We start from the raw sequence: 23,719 nt of genomic DNA on the forward strand, positions 1-23,719 counted from the left end.
ATCTTTTCTGACTACTGCTGTAACTGCAGATATGGAATTACAGTTCCAGTGTCCAACAGTTCCAGTGTCATGAAAACTAGAAAGAACATTAGAAGAAAACAATTAGTACTTTCTGTGGTTCTTTTTAAACAGAATATGCTGGGTGTTCAGAATGCTAAGTTACTACAGTGTCAGTGATCTAGAATGTAACACGGTGTTAAAATACAGAATGCTGTAACTGAACTTCTTCATTATTAGCTTGTTTGAAATACAGAAACTGTCCTTCAAGTCTAAATTCTCTGGTCACAGACACAGTAAGGCAGACAAGATATTATAATGAAAAATTCCCTTTCACTGTATAAGCACACTTAATTTTTATCTGAAGCTTTGCTCTGGTATCCCTAAGTCTGCATGTATGCTACCTATGAGATACTGAAATTCTGTAGTAAAATGCTGAAGTGAAAACCTACTGAAATGTAGATAAATCAAGTAAACCATGTGGGATTTTTTTTTTGTTTTAGTGTAACTGACATTTGTGCGAGTTTATATAATTTTATAATCTATAAATTTTTTTTCTAATATTTTTTTTTTTTTGAAACATAATACTATAAATGATGCTGCTTGCTCTCTACAGCGCTTGTACAGCCTCCACAATTTTGAGCTGTCTGAGACTTGTTCACTACCTGTTAGTGGATTTGGCTAGACTAATGCTACTTTTTCTATTCTTGCTATTAGTTTAATAAATACAATTGAGACAATACAATATTGAAATACTGGTTCTTTATGTATTTTTAAAATAGGAAGACAAAATGTAGCTGTAGCTTCAGAGCAGCCTATTTCATGGCCTTAACTAGCCCTCCTCCTTTAACCGTGCTAAGAACAGATATAGTCAGCTATATGTATTGTTATTCTTCTGCAGGTAACATAAACATTTGTCAACAGAGAAAATTGTGGAAAATAGAACTAATCATGGACAGTAGTTCTCAATTTGGTTTCAAAAAGAAACTTGCCTGATTCACTGCCTTAAACTCCATTTTCATGGGATTAATGTTATGAGGGATCAGCTTGATCCGAGCTTTATTCCTGGAAAACATCTCACACTTCTGTGAAATGAAAATCATCTTTTTCCTTGTTCAGGTCTGAGCTTGTTCTTCCCAGTGGCAGCCTTCTGTCAGAGAGCAAAAATTACGTCCAATGGAGGCATCAAAGACAGCACTCCTAGGGTATCTAGTGAAGGCAAATGCAGTTGTTTCCTTATGTCTCCTGGGAGCTCTGCATCTTACTGTAACAATGCCAATTATTTCTTCACAGAAGTACCCTTCAGTTATAAATAAAGACCAGGCTATTGGACCATTAAAAGAAAAGAACATTCCTTGCCTTATTTTGTTAAGTTTCATGAAAATCTGTGAGATTTGGTGCCTTCTACAATTGACATCCTGCAGCTTCATTAGGATTATCTGGTATTAGTTTGTAACTAAGAATGCTTTTTTCACACACTCTCTCCTCCTCTGTCAATGATGAGTGCCAGATACCTTCTCCTTCATTGCTGACTTCTCTGTCTATGGCAAATAAGTGATACAGAAATATTGCTGAGGCAGTAATACAGTAATAAGTATTTCAACTACTAGCTTCTCTATTCTTTTCTCTTCTGAAACATCACTACTACGCAACACTCAGCAGTGATTTCAAGATTATTGAAAGCAAAAGAAGATGCAAGTTACCCCTCACTTTTATAACAGCACTAACTGCTGATGAAAGTTGTGGAATCTTTGGTTTTGACGTCACAGGAGAAACTCCAAATGACACAGATGGTGTCATTTCCTGCAGGTGAAAATCTGGTGTATGTTCATCTCAAACCCACATTGGTCTGATGGGTTAACAGGCTGCTGTTTGAAGTCTTGCATTTAGTCCTCTCTCCTGATCTGTTTTTTTATTGTCTGAGTAAAGGGAGGTTTGCTTATTGGCATATCCCAGGCTCTTGAGTTTTATTCTGCATTTTACATAATAAGTTCTTTGTCCAGAAAGCAAAGAAATGTGATGACTATAGCTTTTGTTCCAATGTCTGGGCTGAGTTTTGGGCCATTAGGACTTTTAAATGGCAAGATCTTATTCCCTCAGGTTTTTTTATGTAATGGATGATAAAGGAGTTGGAAAGAAAATTTATTGCCTCTTTTTCTTAAAGGCTTTCCTTTTCATCCTTGACAGTGCTAACAGGACCTTTACTGCTGAAGCTATTGGATTTCTTTTGAGTGTCTTATTACTTGGTGTCATTAACAAGATAAGTTATCCTTTCCTAAATCTCCTCCTCCTGTTCACTTTCAAGGGTCATGTTTTTGCATGGCTTCAATGTTAATGTGGAGAAAGTTCCCACTCAGCATAGCAAAATTCTACAGGCCATCTTGGATTAAGAGTGCACTTATTGGTCATGGATCTTCACGTATCTTTTCTGTGGGTATCAGATATTACAGACAGCCAAAAAGTTCCAGTGAGCCAAAAAGAACTGGAGCCGCTTTTATGTCATGTGATACTCCTTTCTTTTACCCAGGTTTCTATCTCTCTATGTTCAGTTTGGAAACCCAGCATTGAGCCCAGTATTCACATTCCCTGTTGGGACTATTTCTGATGACTTCACGGTTTCATAATGACATTGAGCAACAGCTGACATCTATCTGCAATGGCTGCAGCCATTTCTATTTCCAGACGGGCTTTAGTCTGCTTAGTTAACAGTGATGCAGCAAATTCCTAACTCACTACCAAGAGTGAATGAAAAAGACCAGTCTTTTAAAAAGACTGGGAAAGAAAGAAAATCAGTTTTCTACTTTCTAAGGACATTGCTGCCTTCTGTGTTTACAGGGATCATCATGACTATTCAAGGAGTGAAGATATTTAGGGAAATACCAATAGGGAAATACCCATTCTCCCATGCATTAGTGTAGTAATGAGGAGTGATCACAGAGATGAAAAGGGAACAGCTATGCTGCAGGGAGATTTCAACCTTCCTGAGTCTAGGATGTAAGTGTAAGGTAAGCAGATCTGCCACTTTATTTGTGGGCAACTGAACATTGTCCTGATTAACAACAACAACAAAAAAGTCAACTTAAGAGCCTTTATAAAGGTGAGAGGATTCACACTTCGCACATATGGTAGTGACAGAGTGCAACTAAACTTTTGCCTACCCCTCTCCCTGGCTATCCCTCCTGAGCAAGGCTGGAGTAGGACCAGATGATGGCCATGGGTCAGAGCAGATAGGACACATCTCATGGTCTGGCTTCTTGCTTCCATTTGCTGTCAGCAGAGTAACTGGACTGTGCTTCATCAGTGCTCAAACACTTGCACGTACGTGGTGAAACTAAAAAGAATCCCAAAGCCCCACAGTGGTATAAAAGTCTCTCTTCCCTCAGCCTCATCTCACCCAAATGAAAATGCAGAATCTCTCAGACACAGAATTAAGATTCTCATGTTTCAGCATTTGCTTATCTTATATCACGCATTGTTCCAGTGACAGTACAAAAACATTTTAAAATCACATTTTTAACCTACTAGAACAACACCAATACAGCTTCTTCTTAGCAGCCCAGTCATGGAGATGCCAACAAATTTAATGCCCACACTTCTAAAATGCCACATTTTTGAAAGCCCTGTGTCTTCTGAAACTTGTAATAGATTTTTTTTTTCTTTTTCATTACTGTAATAATGGTTGCTTTGCTTTCAGAAGAACCAAAGCAACATAATTCAAATGGATGGAAATATACAGACTGAGACTTTCAAAGTGGCCTACAGAAGACAGGCATATCTCTTCCATTGCTCTCAATACAGTCTGGATGCTTCCATCTTTAAAAGGATTTTCATATCACAACAGCATCTTGCTATTTGGAATGCTGGGAGAAGACATAAGCAATGAGAAAAAGGAAAGGTATTTTATGTTTTAGATTTTCCTAAATCATAAATTTTCCTAAATCAATAGCAATGACAAGATGATCAACTTCGATTTATCATTAGCATGCAAAACAGAAAAAATGAACAGATCAGCTGTCCTGTGAACAACAATACAAGGGCATTAGCAAACTCTTCCAAATTTTGTTTAACATACATATTTGAATGAATTTCTTTATGAAACTAAATATACATTGTCTTCTCTCATTATGTTTTTTTCATTCTATTGAGCAACCTCCATCCCTGAGCTGATCCTTCTTCTGTCCCTTTCCCCGCCCCCTGCTCATTCTGCTGGAGCAGAAAATGAACAGAGCTCCATTTGTTCACCAGTGCCAGCAGCAGAAGCAGAGGCAGCAATGTCAGCCCTGCAGAAGCAGCCCCCTGCCTCTGTGTCCCTGGCTGAGGGGACACCTTCCATTTTTGGGAATCATTCCTATGAGAGAAGAGGGTTTGTGAAGGTCTCAAGTAAGCAATGACCCATTTTAAAGAAGGTAGAAATATTGAAAAACAAATATTTTAGAACCACAGCATATTCAGATTAAGAAATTTACTACCTTCCCTTCACAAAGGGAGTGGAAAGTACTTGCAGGGGTGTAGGCTTCAGTCCTTGTGGTGCTCCAGGCACACCTGCAATAGCATGACTTTCATGAATGCAATCTTAAAAACAAGTTGTTCAGCTTTCCTGACCCTGCTCGTTCCAGAGTCTCATCCCTCTGGTAAGCTGTGAGCCTTCCTCATTTCCAGTTTAAAAGCACTCATTGTCTGTTCACAGACATATACTGCTACTCAATTTCCTCTTGTTTGCAGGTAGGCTACCATCTTCCCATGAGAAAACATGATCCCATCTTCCTCACAGACAAACACCTTAAGCACGCTCTACCTTTCTTTGCTGGGCTACAGAAACCAAAACCTTTCAGTTTTACCTCCTCAGATAAGATGATGAAAAAAATAATAAAAAAATAATAGCTGAGATGTCTTTTACCTAATCTTTTAAACAAGTTTGAACTGACCTGCCTCAAGTATGTATGGCCATAACTGTGCAAAGTATCCTAGGTGAAATCTCACTTAGAGCATGCATTACCTCTACTGGGGGACAGGTCATCAGATAAATCCTCCAAGACCTTCTATCTTCTGATCTTTATGTTACCCTCATAACTCTTCTTTCCCAGAAAACAGGAGCCCTTTGTGGTTGTACTTTAGGCAGCTTGCAATGACTAGATAGGGAAACATCCATGTGTATTCATTAGAAGAGAACCCTGCTCCAGCAACACTACAGGTTTGTAATATGAACTTTTAAGAGAGCTAGGCAAGCCAAAACCTATATGCTACTGAAGCTGTTATTTCACTAACTTGTTTATTCAGAATACTTTCTCATAGTTTCATGTTTTGAGTCCTCCTATCATAGAGTTGTCCTCCATGCTTCTGCTTCATATTTTTCTTCATTATCAGCCTTTGTAGAAACACTATCAGCAATATCTGTAAGGTAGGGAGATTTTCAGAAAGAGTCTTAAGATCAATGTTGGCTCAGCACAAGTTTAATTTAGAACATGTGATGTGTCTGACTCACACTGTGCTATTCATGCCATCCATCCCTAATTTGGAACAAGCCTAGTAGTTTAGTTATGACCTGAAAATGTCTGAGCACAAATTATAGATGGCATTTTAAAAATATTTATAATGTTAAAAATGGTCATGAACATCAAAGTCCCCCAAGGAATGCACAGGTTCATAATGGGGACGTTTCTGTCTGAAGCCTACAGCGAGCACCTTCACAACACCTGGATCTCTCTGCACGTTACATTCATGCCCACATACAACTGACTGAACTTCACATGCTTCTCCCAGGTTTCCTTCAAGGATTGTCTTTGAAAGAATACACCAAAGAACAGAAATACTCTCTGATCCAAAAGGCGCTTTGTTGAGATCAGATTCTCTCAGCACTCAACATCTTTATCTCTGGTCATGCAGGTAAGAAAACGTTCCTGGTCAGCCACAGCAATAAGACCTAACAGCAGGACGAAGAGGCACGTGGAGAATGCAGGCAATGTTATTCTTGTCTGTGATCCAGAAATTGGCTTTAAGACTTAGTGAGAATAATCACTCTGACCTTGGTTTGTAGGTTCTTTGAAAAAAGCCACCAAGGAGGACACCAGGCATTTATCATGTGCCATGAGACATCAGCATGTAGGGACAAAAATTTCACTGCTTCTCCTACATGGCATCATGCTGAGCAGGAATTCAGAACAGGCCACCTGGGTGAGGACAAGAGAGAGCCATGGTCATGTGGTGAAGTAGTCACAGCCGTGCCTTGCCAGCACTGTGACATCCCAGTCCTAGAGAAAAAGTATATGAACCAGGCTGACCTAGACCTGGCTCTGACATGGTGGGATGGGAAAGGAGGAACACATACAGCCTTGCCAGAACTGCATGTCTGATGGAAGAAGCAGCAAGCACGGACCCTTTGCTAGATAAAAGTCTTGCAGCTTTACAAAGCTCCCATTCTTCATTTGAAGTCTGGCTGTCTCACATGAGATAAATACCTGTACATCAGCTGAAGTGGGGCCTACATTTAAAGCCCACAAATATAAAGTAGATTTCTAATTAAGCATTTCTTTTCCTGAACCAGGCCTCTTTTTGCAAGGAAGGAATCTGTTGGGGGCAGACAGTGGGCACCTTGCTGCCGTGCTTACTGTGGACTGGTTGTCTGTAAACAGCAATGGGATGTGCCATGGAGGCAGCCTGTAGACAGGCATAGAAAAGGAGAAGCAGAGGAGACAGAAGAAGAGCAGGTCTTTGAAGCTTACAGACTACTGTGGACTAAAAAAAGGGCAGTAAATAGGAGGCAGGATGACAAGGTGGAAGGAAGGACAGGAACTATCCAGGGCCACCAAGCAGATCAGTCCATGGGAGGCCCCAGCCAAGGGCTGAAACCAAAAAAATCCCATCTCAAATAAGTATGTAAAAACAAAGTGCCAAGAACAGACATTAAAAGATGAGATTGATGATGCTTGATCCTTCAGGGTTCAGCTTGGCAGGCTGCAGATGCCAGACTGTTGGTTATGGTGCTGCATCACTGCACTGCCACAGAAGGATTCAGTGGAAGACAAAAAAAGGATTGAATTGAGGGCAGCTCCCTATTTTTATATCCTGTTTTTTTCTCAATGGTTGTTCTCTTTCTTTCACAAAGGAATTGCAAAACAAAGGGATATACACAGAAGATTTGAGATTATAGTATCTTATCTGGCTGAAACAGAAAGAAGGAAAGTGTAGAGGTATTTGATTCTAAATGTCAAGAGATTATAGAGACACTATTCTTCATGGAAAGCAAACAAGGGACAGTCATGCTTGCAGTTGCCTTTGAAACCAACTCCCAGAAGTTGCAATAGTAACCTCTTGCAAAACAGCTACTAATCCATTCTTGTAATTGTTCCAACCTCTCTCTGCATCCCTCATCCCTATATTGTGTCAAAAGCAAAGGAGAACAGTGCTTATTCCCTAATGCTGAGTGTTAAGAGTGAAAAAACCAAAACAACAAACTTAAGTATTCTTTGTTCTGGCCACAGACAGAACCACTTCCCTGTCCAGCCAATTTGCTTATTTCTTGTCATAGCACTCCATACTCTCCCATACTCTAGATATCTCAAGAGACTGTATTCATATCTAATGGTTTCATGTGCTGCTGCTGTTCTCTGTTCTTGAAAAAAGGTCAAGGATATTAGTGAGTCATATTTTTTCCTCTATTTATTTCTACAGTTAAGTGTAGGTTATCTTTTATCACCAGCTGGACAAGTATTGATTTAACATTATTCTCAGTGTTGGTCTCAATACAGAACCTGACGGCCTTCTCATTAAGCTAAACTTGCACTGGCATGCCTCCTTTGTCTACTTTAGACTTCCAGCAGAATGACAGGTAAAAGTTTATAGTTTGTTACTTAGCAAGATATTAGTGATGAAATTATGGCCCCACTGTTGCTTTGACTGGAGCATTCCAGCCCTTCCAATGCAGTGAAAAGCTTCCATGACCCAGGACTTCTGGGATGTGGTGGTAAAAAGCCAAGGATGTCAGGCCTTTCCCTTTCAGACAGCTTGATGTAAATACTTCTTACCACTTGTTTCCCCTTCCAAATATCTGGATGCACATAGAATACAACAGACCCACATCTGCAGATTACTGCAAGCATGACAAAACCCTATGTCTTGGGTTGCAATGCAAGATGAAACCAAAAGTATGTATTCTATTACCATCTATTAAAACAAGGTGCAGCAGTGTCCTTTATCTCTTCCATGACCCATCTTCCCTCCAGGGGGATATCCTCTGTTAATGGGCCATTGAGTCTCACTGCATGACAGATAAAATTACATCATCCCATTGTGAGATGCTCCACCCAGGGGGAGGAGCCAGGCATTTCCACCTGGATATAATCTGAAACTCAGACAACACCACAGCCAGCTTTTCTCCACTGGATTCCCAGAGGAAGTCTACCAATATACACCCTTCTACAGGATCATTGCTTCAACAGAACCACATCTGGCAGTCCAGGAGGACTGCAGCCACCATTTAATCAGACTGCTACCAACACCCTGACCAACAGGGTGTCAGGTTGTATTCTGACTCTGTCAGTGTTGGCTTTTTTGTATTACTGCATTTTTATTTTAATTATCCTAGTAAAGAACTTTTATTCCTATTCTCATGTCTTTGTCTGAGAGCCCCTTGATTTCAAGATTATAATAATTTGGAATGGAATGGTAACATTTTTTCCATTTTAAGGGAGGTTCCTGCCTTCCCTAGCAGACACCTGTCTTTTCAAACCAAGACACCCTTAGAGCTCAAAGTCACAAATATGTAACTTCACATGAGGTTTCCCTGGCAAAGTCCTGAGGCAATGATTGTGCCTTCGTTAGCTATTTTCTCCTCAGTGATGCAACCACCCACAAAGTGGTAGGAGCTTGCAGCTGACAAAAATGGATGCTGTGATTTGGAAAAGCTAGCCCACAGGAACACTAGCCTTTTCTGGACAGCAACTCAAAGCTCACCGACAGGTCAAGCCTAGAATAAGAAAATGTCAAGCAGGATACCTGCTGTGATTTATCATGAGTTTACTTAAAGAGAGAAACACCGGCCTCTGCACAGTATTAACAGAAAAAATCCATGCTACTTTTTATGAGATCCAGAAGGCACTGCTGATGAAAGCTCTTCTCAAGACTATTACAATGTTGGAGCATGTCCTAACCAGCAGACCATTGACGGCATCTCAGAAAGCTCATATAGGAACAAGACTCTGAATGCTGAAAGGTCGTCATGCTTTCATGCTTTGAAATAAAACACTCTGAAGCAAAATGACTGCCCACGAGTATATAAAGAACAGTGGTGCAGAGAACAGGACTGCTCTCAAGGTCACATTTTGAAAAGATAAAATCCATGTGAAAAATCATGGATTGAAAAATGAAACAGCATTTGCACATGCAACATGTACCCAGAGATGGCTCAAACTATTAGCCACAAATCAGGTACATGAGCAGTTACAGCCCATCTCCTTATTTCCTTGACTATTTATTTAGTCCTGTATATAAGCCAGTAGTAAGACAGTATTTTAGCACCACTTGGTGTATAATTCTCCAATAAAGGCAGTCTCCTGTTCACAACATACTCTGTACATGTGCATGTGTGCCTTAAAGAAACATGTGAAAAATGTCTATACCTGGGTCAAAGAAAAAGCTTTTGGTGGATGACTGCCTTTGGTGCTTTAATGTGCTGAAAAATGTTGTGTAGTTTGGATTTTCTTCCTCTTTTAAAGTGAATGCTTAAAATTGCAAAATTATGATGACCCAACATAACTACAGGGGAAGCTGACAGTGCTCTCACACTAAATTTGGAGGCCCACATTACCAGTTGGTATGTGCTACTAAGTGCAGAGAAAAATGACCAGAGATGTCAGGTACATCACCTGGCATTTTCACTTCTGTTGGGCAGAGTTGGTGGCTGGTTTGAGCTCACCTTCTTAGCTGGCCTCTTGGGCTGAGCGGGTTGCAAATAATTCTAACGTTCAAAGTCATCTCCACAAATGCCACAGTGGAGGAGGAAATGGAATCAGTCCATTGACTGATGGAACAAATTACCCAAGCCAGTAGCAGGATGAGGGCAAAATGGTTGGGCTCTCTGGTAGGAATCAGGAAGAGGTGCTGCACTGCAGCTCCAGCCTGGTAGCAAAGCCACAGACATGTCTGTGTAATTAATACACTCCAGCACCCATGGGACAACCAAGCAAAGGACCAGAAGAACTGAACTGGAAAGGCAGTAAGAAAGGGTAAGTGACAAAGGTCAAGAAAGGGTGCAGGGCTGTGGGCATACACCGTATGGGACCACATGACTGAAACCTCCCCTGTCCTTGCCAACACTTGTCTTACAACACCTAATGTCTTAAAAAAACTCAGCAAGCCTCCAGCTAAAATGCAGAGTTAAGATCTCCCTTACTTCCACACTGAGGACATCTCAACACTCTACTTCTCTCATACTGGAAAGGTTACTGCATTTTGATAAGCTCATTTTGTTTGGATTTTTTCCCCTCACCTCTGCCAGGGAGACCCTAACACAGTGTATTTATTGCTCACTCGGGTAGCAAAGGGCACAATGCCTCCAGTGAATGCTAAATGCTAAATGGAACAATGCTAAAAGGAACAAAACAAAGATTCACAGTCAATACTTCTACTAGTTAGGTAGCTCTGGTTTCTCCCCCTTCAGATCTCTGCACACTGAATCTGGGAGGCTGCATGTGAAAAACAGGGCGCTGTGAGAAAACTGCATCACGGCTTCCAGTTATTAATAAAAGAAATTCCTCACCTCTGAGTTGCAGGTTTTTTACACTTTACCTTAGTAAGGGCCCATAACTACAGTACCCTTCTAAAGTGCACTGAATGCCTTTGCGGAGGATGTGGTTCTCAAGCTCAGGAAATGTGGTCTTCAGGTTTGACCCACTATGTACACCACTTTACAGTGATCACAACACACTTTTTTTTCAGCCAATGTAAAACACCACCACCACCTAATGCTGCCTAAAGGTCAGCACTCTTTGTGCCACATTTTAGAAGGAAATAAAGTGTGAGAGGGAAAAATTTCTGCTTTTTAATTGGAAAATAATCTGGAAATCTTTTCAGTTTGAACTGTTTACCACCCCAATCTTTCTCACCAGTGCTGCTCACATTCTTCTCCACAGCAGTGACCTAGCCAACCTTGTTTCCCCTCTTCTCTCCTCCATGACCACACCACAGTTCATACAACTGCAGATGGTTATCAAACTCCCTTTTCTGTCCAAGCTATAAATGCTTCACTTCTATAATCTTTCCTCTTGCGTAACTGACATTTTTTTCCCCTCTCAACAGAACCAAAAATGTGAAGTGTCTTCCCACCCCGTGATGCTGCTAACAATTCATTTTCTTTCCAAATGGCCTAGAGGTTTTTTTAATTGGTAAGATGCTGACAGAGGAAATGGCAATGAGGAACTTGTTCAAGTATCTGTTTTCCATCTGCAGGACAGCAGACTTGAGATCAAAGGCTGCCAAATTCTAGGAGCACACTGGTATGCTGTGGCAAGGAAAGCCTTTGCCTTGAGGAGCAAAGATGCCAGGGATGGATCAGAGGCTACCTCACCTTAACTACCATAACTACAAGAAGAGCAGCTACTGTATACTAACACAGATGTTACAAAAATAAGATATTGGTCACTGGTATGCAGCAGAAGGCAGGAGGGGTGAGTAGGGAGTGAACAGGAAAAAGAGCCCAATGAAATCTAGACATAAATGCTGCATTTTCAGGAAAGTAGATGTCAAACACCATCTTTTAAAAAACAAGGGAAGAACATTGTGTGATGTGGTTGCACCCGTTATATGTACACAAGCTGCACATCTGACTTGATGAAGGAAAAAAATCAGTCCTGGCTGACAGGCACTGCTGCATTCTACAGCCAGTGATAATCATGCCAGCACATTAAAGCTTGGGTGCAGCCTGCATCTGACTTCATTCACTAATTTAAATGCAAAACACAGGTAAGAAGGCTAGAAGAGAGACCCTCTCCCTCCCAGCCAAACCTTTCAAATGTATTTGTCAGCAAACAGACTGGCACATATTTTGGTTCAGTGAGCTTTCAACTCCACAGAACCCTGTACCTTAGGGAATGTTTACAAGGAGTTGGAAACAAGTAATGAAGAAATATAAGACCATCTATGCTCTCCAGCTTCTATGTACGTGAATTTTCTCTGTTCTCCACTGAAGATTTTCTGGGCTGTAAAAATTGAAAAGGGTTGAAAAAAAACTGCCTTAACAATGCAAAAATACTATGTGAAGCAAAACACTTGAAAATAAGTACTGTCTTGCAGTTTATTCACTTCCCACGCTAACAGCTGAACTCTTGCTGAACCACTACATCAGTAAAGCCAACTGGATGTGTTGGGCAACACTGACCACCCTTTCTCCAACAGTAATACTCCAGCCAAAACAGGAACAGTGAATTTTTTGCATCATCTTTTGGAAAATAATTAAAATGGCACTTGAGATTTTATGCCCTTGTGGCACTTATTTTTCAACAAACTGCTCCTTACTCTCCAGTATTTTTCCTTTGTCCTTTTTTGAAATGCTTTTGCAAAGGCTGTGGAAAACAACTGTGCTATTGCAAGTAACATTTCTCTACTTCAGCCCTCTTTGGAACAAAATGCATATTTACACCTGGAATTATTCTCAGTTAATGTTTCACACAGGATCTTTTATTCTGCATTACATTGGGAGGGAACTCAACAAGAAAGAGTGCACATATAGAAAAACTCTGCAGTAAGGCAGTGACATCCTGCGGAAAATCTGAAAGAGAGGAGATACCAAAAAGGAGACAGAACATGGGAAAAATGCAGAGCTTTGCTGTTTTGGACACTGAAGTGCACAGGTCATTTACATCTCCTATGGTGGTTCTTTTTAATTCTCTATCTAATGGTTATCTGAAAATACAGTGGTGGTGTCTAAAACCATAGCTAGAGCAATATCATGCCAGTAGAAAATCAAGCGAGCAGAAAGAAGTGCAATCTGATGATCTAATTGCATATTAACATTCCTGCTTCCCTCACCCCAAAATCCATAGATTTCCAAGTACAAAGAGCATGAGTTAGAAATGGCTAATTAAATTAGCTTGTTAAAATATAAGATTACAAAATTCCCATATTTTTTAAAGAAACACATGTTCTGATATGTCATTTAAACTGGAATTGAGCTCAGCAGTAATATCTGTTATTTAAAAACATCACAGATTTCTCAAAGTAGCTGCAAAGCAAAATCTGTTTGGAATTGCTCAGTTTTATGCATGGAGTTTTCTGCATGAGCTGGCAGATATATTTAAATTTCTATTTATACAGCAACTTACATCCATGTTTTACAAATATTAATGAATGTACTTTGTAACTGCCTTGTGAAACACATCACTATTTTAGAACTGACGAAACGCACACAAAGAGAAATGTCTTGTCTAGAATCAAGATAGGAACAGACACAATCTGCACTTTCAGAGCTGGAGCCTTGAGTGTATGCCTTCTTTGAATATAAAAAGACACTTTATCTTTAGTCATAAGATTGGCCATGTCTTATAAGCCTTTGTATACAACCAAGTTCTTCAGGCAGCAGCAAAATGAGGAATGATTAAAAAGAAATCAGTTCAGACCAAAGCAATGTGAAAAGAAATCAGCTTTCTTGGTTTTGGAAAAAGGTAGCAAAAAGAAATAAATAAGAAAAGCCCCGAAACAAAGCAAATGGTCAGTTCACTTCATGATCAAAAGTTTTACTTCAGGGATTTCTCATGATGCATAATACAGTGGTTCAAACACCTTTTAAAATTTCAGTTTTAAACACATTTTAAAATTAGACTTGGGAAATTTTCAACTCCTGTCTTAGTTCTCTAGATTTTCACTGGCATAGGGAGGAGAAGCCAACTTCCCTATCTCTGAAATAAGCATGAGAAGTATTTGGTTACCCCATGCACCTTTTTTCAGTGGATATCCAATGAAATCATGACTGGAGTATCTCCAGTCAGGGCCCTCCAGCCTAGAAACTGGGACTGCTTGGCAAAGTTTTAAATGTTCCTTGTCTCCCACTGCATGAGTTAGTCTTCTGGTAGGGAAAATAATTTCCACCCCACAGACCACAAAGTTTTATTTTCCAGCAACCTGGTGGGCAAATATCACTTGAACTTACAGTTTTGAGATTAATTAAATAACTTCATTAAAAAGTGTCTGGTTGGTGCTGCATGGAGTTGTTTTCCCCCCCCCACTCCTTCCAGCCTGCCCTGGAAATAAGCTTGCTCTATAGACAGCAAGTTCCTCCAGACATGCTTAATGGTTATCATCAAAGACAAAACCTGCCCGTTCCTAAAAGTGAAGCATAAGAAAGCACAAAGAAGTCACTAGAGCCAAGCTTGACACAGCCAAGGGAGGGGGGAGGCAGCGAACTGGATGGTTTTGTGAAGGAAGGAGAGAGCAGGATAAAAAAAAAAGGGAAGCTACTGACAAATGAAGCAAAACAGGTCCTAGCTCAAGATTATGGATTTTGCACTATGGCAACATGGAGCACTGCAGGGAATGGACACCTCATTAGTAGTGCATTTTCATTTCTAGTACCATGTGAAATCTCCAGTGGTGATAGCCCCAGTGCTCTTTATAACCTGTTTATTTTGTATAGATATTGGTTTAGCTGCCAGGAATAAGTCTTTGTCACCTTTAAGAACATTAGCGCTTTATTGAGATTTGGCTTTTATCTGCAAATGTTTTATGAGATCTTTGACTTCTTCCCAGATCTCAGCATGCACTGCTTGCTGTGAAATGCCAGCAAACGCTCTGCGTGAGTGGCGAATGCAATGCCTGGTGTGTAACACCCGCTGCACTAACACAGACATATAAGCCTAATTAATCTCTTGGGCAGTCTCAAGAGCTGTCCACGTGGTCTAGAGCCCACCTAGCACTGGTGTGAAAACTCCCAGTGCTTGGCAGGTGAGCATTTAGGAGCCAGGGCCGGAGGGCTCAGGCTGGAATGCATAGGGAAGGAAAGCTGCACTGCTTACAAACAAGTCTCTGGAAACAGCACTGAGGTAAATATCCTGAAAGTTGCTACTTCAGGTGTGTGGTTTTGGTTTTTAATCCTTCAAAGAGGATCTCACCTGGATTTGCTCACTCTAAACATGAAAGTTAGATATATTTCAGTGGTCATTCCTAGTTATTTCCCTGACTATTTGTCTTGTGAATTCTGCAAGAGAAACTACTTGAAAATAATGACATGGAAAATAATAACAACAGAAACAAATTTCTGTTGATAATATACTCTGTATGTTTCCTTCTTCAACATAATTTTATCTAAATTTAATTTTAAATGCTGTGTAGTTCATATTCATTTAAAATAAATAGGACATTTCCATCACCCTACCCTATTAGTAATGTGGTTGTGGCAATAACATACAGTCATGTTGCACACCAATTATAGGACGCTGCTAGCTTCCTTGTTTATATGGTACTAAAGTCCTACACAATTTAAACGAGTCCCTGACCTCTTACAATATCAATAGCAGCAGTACTTTGCACTCATACAGCACCTTTCATCTCAGAGTGCTTCTGACACATAAATTTTCATTACATCTACATACAGGTAGGTGTCTAGGCACACTTCAAAGGCAGGGAAACTGTGCCACGGAAAGGTTACACAACTTGGCACAAATCCCTGGTGAACAGCTGGGAATGTGAACTCTCCCATTACTTGTTTTGAATGTCCAGACAATAATACTTACCCCAAACCAAGCTTCATAAGGCATTAATCAAAATGCTTAACCCCCTACCCAGTTTGCAAATGGCATGGGCAGACAATAAGCTCACTAATTCTTTTTGATACATTATTCATGACTTGTTCTCCTTTTCTGGCAACTTTCTTTTTTTAAGTTAAAAAAATACCAAAAAAAGCAGTTAAAAAAAAAAAAAAAAAAGACCAAAAAACCCCAATCAAATACAAGAAAAAACCAGCAAGTACTGCAAAATAATTTGGAATCCAAAACACTTAGCATTTTCTTTATGGCTCGTCCATTGGATCCCGAGCACTGCAACATGGGTAATGTATGGCAAGTTCTCTGCAGGGACCAGAGCACCTGAGTGACCTTTGGAGAAAGAGGCAGCAGGGCCATGCTTGCTCGGTTTTAGTTTCCAAGTGTCCACAAGCCACTGAACACCGTGTCTGCATACATAAGTTATGTTGGCATGCTAAACTGCCCGGCCAACAGCAACTGACAGCAACACAAACTAAGGATGCAGGGGCTGGCTACACGATAACTACAAAGCTTCAAAAAAAACAAACAAACAAAAAAACCCTCCTACAGTTCCCATTGATAATTAAGGGTCTACTGCAAACAGGCCTTGAGACTACTGCTCCCTGCCTGGTTTGGCCAACCCATGAGGCTCAGAAAGTTACCAGCCACCCTTGCAAACTGCATTTAGCACTGCCTAAGTTTGAGTCCACACTTCTGACAAAGTTTGTGAATTCATGCATACCTCAGCTTTCCCCCTCTGTAAAAATGCTGATGCAAATGCACACTTACGTTACAAGTCAGGGCACCAGAATGTATGTGAGCAGCTCTGAAACTGTGTTAAAATGAAAACTGACGTGGGTGGTGATGGATTTCTGAGCCTACAGGGTAGCAATGTTGTTTTTTGCTGGTTGAGTTGTTTGAGGCTGTGTTGCTCTCCATCACATAGGAGGCATTTATTTATTTATTTATAAGCAAGTACATCCAACACTTTCCAAGAGAGACAGAATTTTAAATGCAAACTTTGCTCTCCAATGACTGAGCTCTACATACAACAGTAATTATTGTGAATCTCAGGGTAAGATGTTGAGTTGAAAGCTCCTCTCAATGGCAGAATAAAAGAGACCATCTCTCTTCTGGCGGTGTTAAACTCTCGGGATGGAAAATGCTCTGTTGTGTATACTTGTGTTTGCATGCATATACCTGGAGAAAAAAAAATACATAGAGATGCGTGCACATGAACACACACATTACTGACACACAGAGACACAGATTTGAGTGGAGAAGGAACATTTAGCCAAAATATTTGAGACTATTTTCCTGAAGGCTGTACTCTTAGTAAGAAAGGTGTTTAATTTCATAAAAGCCATGTAGCATTGTAAATAAACTGGAAATGGGTTGCAGAAGGGAATCAAGAAAATAAGTAAGTTAGAAATGATTTACCTTTCTAATATTCTGGTAATTTTAAATTTACTACCTGCTCATGCATCAGGACTACTTTTTTTAGTAGAGGAAAAAGAATCAGGTGTTTGTCTGAGAGACTTTATGAGGGGAAGAAATGAGGTCAGCTCACTAGATTGGAGTAACTCTGTAATATAACCTTGTCCTAGGGCATTGTTGGATTAGAGTCCAGGGTCTACAGAAGGCTCCTCACTGGCTGTAGCAGTTCTGGAAGTGACTTAAAGAGATGAGCTCGTTAACAGTTATTTAGCACTGCACCAGCATATTTTACTTCCTGTAAACTAAACAGACTTGCCATACCAAACATCTTATATGGAGAAATGGGACAGCTTTAACCTATGTTCTGCAAACAATCTTTAACCTTACTGTAAATTTCCCTTACATAGCAAGAAACCTAGAGGCATCTGCATACCAAGGATCTGATAATTTTCTGGTGATGTTTGCTATTGACTACAACTACTCAACACCCAGAAAAGCTTCTCAAGGTAATAGGAAAAAAAAAAAGATGTGATTCTCCTTGTTTCTCACTTTTCAATCTGAGATCTAGTAGTATCAGGTTTTGCTAAGAAGACTCTGCTTTGAACACTCTACTTCCAAATACTCTCCCCACTTGAGGGAGAGGTGTATGAATTAAAAAGGTTTATGACTTACAGAATTTCCTATTCATCTCTTCTTTCCTGGTCAGGCAAGGTCCTTTCTCTCCCTAATTTTTTACAGTAATTTCTTACTTCTGACCTGCAGTTCTCCTGTCTCTTTTACAGAATTGTCCAGGGCAAGTAACATTCCTTCATGCAAATTTTACTTCCCTTACCATTGTTATAGATCTGTGTTATCTGCAGGATACATTCAAAGGAGGGGGTACTGCAGCCTCTGCAGAGCTATCTCTTGGCACACTCATTCTTTGTTGCTTCCATTCATCCCTAACATCAAAATTATTACATTTTTTGAAAATGTAAAGCAGAAAGGTGACTGGCTCAGCAAGTCAATGTACTTTCAACCTCCAAAGTCCAACAGTAATGCCATACATGTGCAAAAAGTAACTTCATGTATTACATAGAGGAAAATAAAATCACTGTTCTTCTGTCTGTAAGACGAACCCTTTAGACCTGGAGTAGCTTGTCTCTGCTTCAGTTTCCTGACTTCCATGTAGGTAAGGCTGATACAAAAACTGTATTTCCAGTTTCTGTTCTTGAGAGAAGCTAGACTTCTAGCAGGCTGGATTCCTCCCTTTTCAATTAAATATCTCCCTAGGCAGCCATATGAGACAAGGGATAGCCCCAACTCTCCTGAAGGGACAATTCTATGACTTGGCTATCAAACAAAGCACATTCTTGAAGATATTTTTGTCCCTAACATTGTCAAAGTTGCTTAAGTGTTTACATGCATCATTCACAGATCAACATCCCTCCTATGTCACCGGTACCCAGACAGACAGAAGGACCGTTGCTTAATATAAAACTATTTGCAAGTTTTTGAAATCCTGGTTCAGAGCACACTGAAGCCAAGGGGATGTTTTTTTATAGGCTGACATTTATCTTGAATCGAACTGACCTTGTATGAAGCAAACTGTATGAATGCACCTGTCATACTCAGTTTGCTAAGTGCACTGCTTTCAATTTAACTTCTGCCGTATGTTATTAACATGGCATAGTTATTAGCATTTAAATCTCCTTTTCCTTTGTAATTTCTATACTTAGATTTCCCTTCCCTCTCCTCCCTCCCCCCCCAGTATGTTTTAAAGAGTACTGACTTAGTAGGAAAGCATGTAGTTGTTAGACAAGGATGGAATTGTATTTTTTAGTATTGCAGTTTATTTAAAGGACTAGGAATCAAAATGTGATTGACACAGCCATGACAAACATATGATTAATGTTAGCTGTTTTTTCCCACTGTAGTATTTTTGCTTTCACTTTTTCATTACAAATGCTTTAAAGTATCCACTAATTTTCCGGTATCTTCGGTCAAGAAGCACAGGAGCAAATGTCTATTCTTCTTAGCCTCACCGAGTGACTTAGGACAAGGCTAAAGCTATTTGGGGTGCAATGCTGCCCAGCTTAACACTTGTGAGTAAGTAGTAGTGCATACCTTGCTACTAAAAATGCAATGACAGGTCCTATACAGTGCTGCCTAACGCAAGACCTAACACGGGGCCTGGACTGTCATAGATCCCGAAACGTGAGAGCAGAAGAGGTGCCCCAGTGCAGTGACAAACGAGCACCAGCTCGGGCAGGGGAGTGGGTACGTCAAGCACTGAACGTGTTCTCGGTGCAAACGCAGCAAGCGGGGACTGGGAGGACGAACTGGGATGGCTGCATGTCAGGGAGAGATAGGCTGACGGTGGGTTCGGATACACCGGGCTGTCTTCTCGGCGCCCGTGGCAGGGGACAGCCTTAGGACACCAACACCGCCACAGAACTGCAGCAGCGCTGAGGCGCACAGAACATCGGCGGGGGCAGGGGTTCAGCCGGAGATCCACCTGCCCGAAGCCCCGCCGGGAAGTCGCCCCCTCCCCGAGGGGGTGCGGAGCGGCTCCCCGCGGGATGCCGCGGCGGGGGCTCTCGGCGGCGGGGCCCGAACGGCTGCGGCAGCGGCGGCGCCGCGGGGCGGGGGGGCGGCGGCTCCCCTTCGGCAGCGGGCGGCGGCAGCCGGGCCGCCCGCCCCGCGCCCCGCTCCAGCCGCCGCCGAGCCGCGCTGCACTGCGCTAGGGGCTGCTGCACCTGAGCGGCCGTGTCAGCGCGGGGATAAACCACTGCCAGCCCCCGGCCAACGCATTATGTAATTTCAGATTATATAATCCTGAAATGCGAGGGGGAAAAATTCCCCAAAACAACCCAAGCCCTACCGTCCTTCCCCGGGCATCTCCTGGGGGTGCGGGGCAGCCCGTGCTCTCGGGCGGCCGCCGGGGCAGCCCGCTGCCCCCACCGGCCCAGGGGCCGCAGTCCCCGCCCGGCGCGATGAGCCGGGGCAGGACGGCGGGGCACGGCTCGGTACGGCCGGCTCTCCGTGCCGTCCCTTCCCTTCCCGGCGAAGCCGCCGACCGCGACAGCCCCGCGCTGCAGGAGGGCGGGCGGGGGAGGTCGCTCCCCGGAGAGGCGCTGCCTTACCTGCTCCCCGAAGTCGATGGCGATGTTGGTGATGCCGAGAGGGACCAGGAACCGGATCAGGGGCCAGTAGTTAGTGAGAGCTGGAAATTTCACCATAGTCCCAGCTGCGCGGTGACCCGCGGCGCATCTGCCGCGGCAGGAGGAAGGGGGGGAAGGATGAAAGGGCACCGGAGGAGGGTGCGTGCGTGTCCCTGTGCGTGTGTGCGGGCGGGGAGGGGGTGGGGGGGAGATAAGGGCGAGGGAGAGGAGCAGCAGAGCCCCCTAAAAATAAAGAGCCGGGGAGCGGGCGGGGGGCCGGTCCGGTCCCTCCCTGCCCGGCGCGGCGCTGGCTGGGCGGCGGGGCGCGCTGTGCTGCCGCCTTAGCAGGAGACCCGAGAGATCAAGTCCATCCCCGCCGCCCTCCTCCTACACAACAATGATCCGCCGCCGCTGCCGCCGCCGCCGCCGCTGCCGGAAAAAAAAAGAGGAGGGACACCGCCGCCAGCCACTCGTGCGGGCAGCGCTGCCATCCTCGGGGCGCGGGGGCCAGGGGAAGGGCCGGGCCGGGCCGGCCCCCCCCCCTCGCCTGACGCTCGCCGGCGGCGGGGCGACGGCCGCGGCGCCGCGCAGGAAAACACCGCCCTCCTCCTCCTCCTCCTCCTCCTCCTCCTCCTCCGCCCCCTCCTACCCCTCCCCGCCGCGGGGACGGCGCAGGCCGCGGTGCGGTGCGGTGCGGCTGCCGGCGGAGGTGGCGGTGCGGGGCTGTAGTGCAGGGCTCTGTCGCGGGGCTCTGTCGCGGGGCTCTGCCGCTCCGGGCTGCGCGGGCCGGCGGAGCACGTGGGTTTGACACACGCTCGCAGACGGGCGGCGGCCGCGGGGGAAAGAGCGGCACCGAGCGGCTCCTCCCGACGCCGGAGCGGCCGCGCTGCGCCCCCCGCCCGCGGCCGTGTCGGGGCCGGGCCGCCCTCGGCACCTGTCCCCACCTTTCGCCCCGCCGGGGCCCGATGGGCGCCCTGCGCTTCCCCCGTCTGCGTGCCCGTCGCCCTCGTGCAGCCGGGGCAGGGGAAGGCGTTCCCTGGCCGTGGGCTTGGGGCCTCGGGCAGGGGCACTCGTGCAGCTGCGGGAAAGGTGGGGGGTCCTGGACGAGGTGTCAACCAGGGTGTCTGACCCACAGCTCTTCTGGTCAAAAACCTGAAATAAATAAATAAACCCTGAACGTTTAGCAATGTAAGGTCTCCAAGAGCTCTGCCCGAGCTCTAGGGAAGGGAACGTGCTCGTGGCCCGAGGGAGCTCGCAGGAAGGCCCTCACGGCTGGGCACTGGCTGCCTTCTGGGCCGGGGCCCTGGCAAACCTCGAGGTTTTGCCAGCCCAAGGCGGGGAGAAAGATGAGAAGGCAACCCCCTTCTGAACAACTTGCAGAAATTTCTCAGCGTTTTCAAAACTGCAGGATGGTTTTAAGGTTTGGTTGTAATTGGGTTTTGCTGGGTCATTTGGGATTATGGTGGTATCTTCACCTTGCCCCCTTCAAGGAGAGTTGGCAAATATTTTGGGAAGGTAGGAACCCTATGAGGAGTCAGATATCTGTATCTAATCCTCAGAGGAGCAGTGGCCTGCAGAGCAGTGCTGCAAAGGTTCCCTCTCCCAAAGATAACTGCACTAAAATGTTCCTGTGGCCAAGCACCATTCCACATGTTCGGAGAGTCAGCGGCGGGGAGCTGTGAAAATCCCTGGGAGGCAGATGACAGGCTGTGGGGTGGGGTTGGAGTGAAGGAGCCCCTGACTCCTGAGGTGTTTTGGCAAAGTCAGCCCCAGTTGTGCTGCAGGCTTTTTCACTCCTACAGCTGGAGTTTATCTCACCTTGAGCCGTCGTGAGCACAGAGGAGTGAACGCAAATGCTTACAAGAGAGCAAACCTGCCTTCGTCACTTACAATGCCACAGGCATGGAGTCCTGGAGTGAAGCACAGAAAAACAGGAGAGGACCATCATCTGAGAAGACGGAAGCAGAAGTTGTTTGTGATTGCCTGAGAGTTTCTTCAGATTAACAGCACCAATTCTTCATCATCCTAAGGGAGAACTAACCATCCCCAGATGAGCCAGTGGTTCATCCATTGGACATCTTCGACCCATGTCCTGCGAGAGGGAACATTCAATCTCCAGCCAAACCGGCTAAAGCTGGACTTGAAGTAGAAATTTGTAGAGATGCAGGGAGCTTATGCCAGTTGCCTTGTTTTACTTGTTTGCTTGCACTGAGGTGAATTCCCTGCCAAATTAAATATAGCTTTTTTGTATGCTTAGGTGTAAGTTGTAGGTCCTTTTCTTTGAAGCAAGCCTTTTGCCTTTTGAACTCAAGGCTGGATATATATCGAAGCATTAATTTCATATTACATTCTTTCTTCCTAAGAATGTGTATGGTTTTAGATAACTGTGTTCCCAGTAAGTAATTTCTTCCTCTTGGAACTAGATTTTATTGGCATTGAGCTCATTCCTCCCTGCCATGGGTCTGAGAGCTACTTGTAGATAAAATTATGGAGGAATATTTTTTAAAACTCCATATTTTAAAATGCTTTCTTTGCAAAGTGTTCCTCTTTTGTTTCAGTTTAGAGGGATTATTTAAGGGAAAGAAACCTTTAGTGCTGTTTTTGAGTCAGAGAAAAGTAAAAGGGAATCCCCAAAGCCACTTGTAAATGTATGATTTTAACTTGCCATTTGAAAATTCCAGATGAGTTGATGTTTGAAAACTACCTCCTCTAATTCCTGGCAAAAACAAGCCACCCAAAAATTAAAGCTTCTTGAATCAAAACATTTGGACACTGTGTGTCTCACAATACAAAGAACACATAGTGATTATTTGACCAAAAGTCATGTTCACTTGTGGAAATGCTGAGAATCCCAAGCAGTTTAATGTAGTATAAGAGAAGTGCATCCATACTGGTTTTTGTTTTTTTTTTTTTAATGTGCTCATAAGGTAGTTGATACTTTTTAATTCCACCAGATAATGAATCATGCAACTTACATCTTCAATTCAATTCCTTCTGATTTGTCACTTGAGGGCTGTGGTTAACTTTCTATCTTACTGCTGCTCAAAGCAGTACAGTTTTATTTTAAGAGTATTATGTTTTACCTCCTCATGTGTACTGGAATGTGCTGGGCAAGTGTTAACCAAGCTGATGCTTTCTTGAGTTCCATATTTTAAAATCACTAAACTTACTTAATAAACTGTTAGACAATGTTTTAGGTTTGTCTCTCTGCTTCCCATTCATACCTTCTGTTTCTGGCTGACTGTAGTTTTTGTGTGCTTTACTTTCAGACCAGGTCATATTTGCTCCTTGAATTCATTATAGAAACAAAATTGTGTTTGCAACCAAAGAACAAGGATGGTTTCTCACATCTTGAAGTCAGTGGTTTGCTCAGCTGATGAGTTGAGGAAATAGGTCATTTTAGCTGTATTGGGCAAA

General features: G+C 43.3%; 1 protein-coding gene and 1 long non-coding RNA gene across 2 annotated transcripts in view; one reads left to right on the forward strand and one right to left on the reverse strand.

Moving 5' to 3' along the window:
• ANKH (ANKH inorganic pyrophosphate transport regulator) overlaps positions 1-20,933 on the reverse strand; it is a 102,579-nt gene extending 81,646 nt beyond the window's left edge. The window contains exon 1 of the mRNA XM_086898158.1: positions 20,285-20,933. Within this exon, the coding sequence (XP_086754284.1) occupies positions 20,285-20,380 (96 nt within the window). The 5' untranslated portion in view covers positions 20,381-20,933. The remainder of the gene's footprint in view (positions 1-20,284) is intronic.
• Positions 20,934-21,121: 188 nt separating this feature from the next.
• LOC147655616 (uncharacterized) lies at positions 21,122-23,498 on the forward strand. Its single transcript, XR_015289374.1, has 2 exons — positions 21,122-21,391; positions 22,105-23,498. It is a non-coding gene; the product is annotated as an uncharacterized LOC147655616 (long non-coding RNA).
• Positions 23,499-23,719: the final 221 nt, after the last annotated feature.

This window comes from Cyanistes caeruleus, chromosome 1 (assembly GCF_971803275.1).
Source record: "Cyanistes caeruleus chromosome 1, bCyaCae1.hap1.1, whole genome shotgun sequence".
Classification (NCBI taxonomy): Eukaryota; Metazoa; Chordata; class Aves; order Passeriformes; family Paridae; genus Cyanistes; species Cyanistes caeruleus.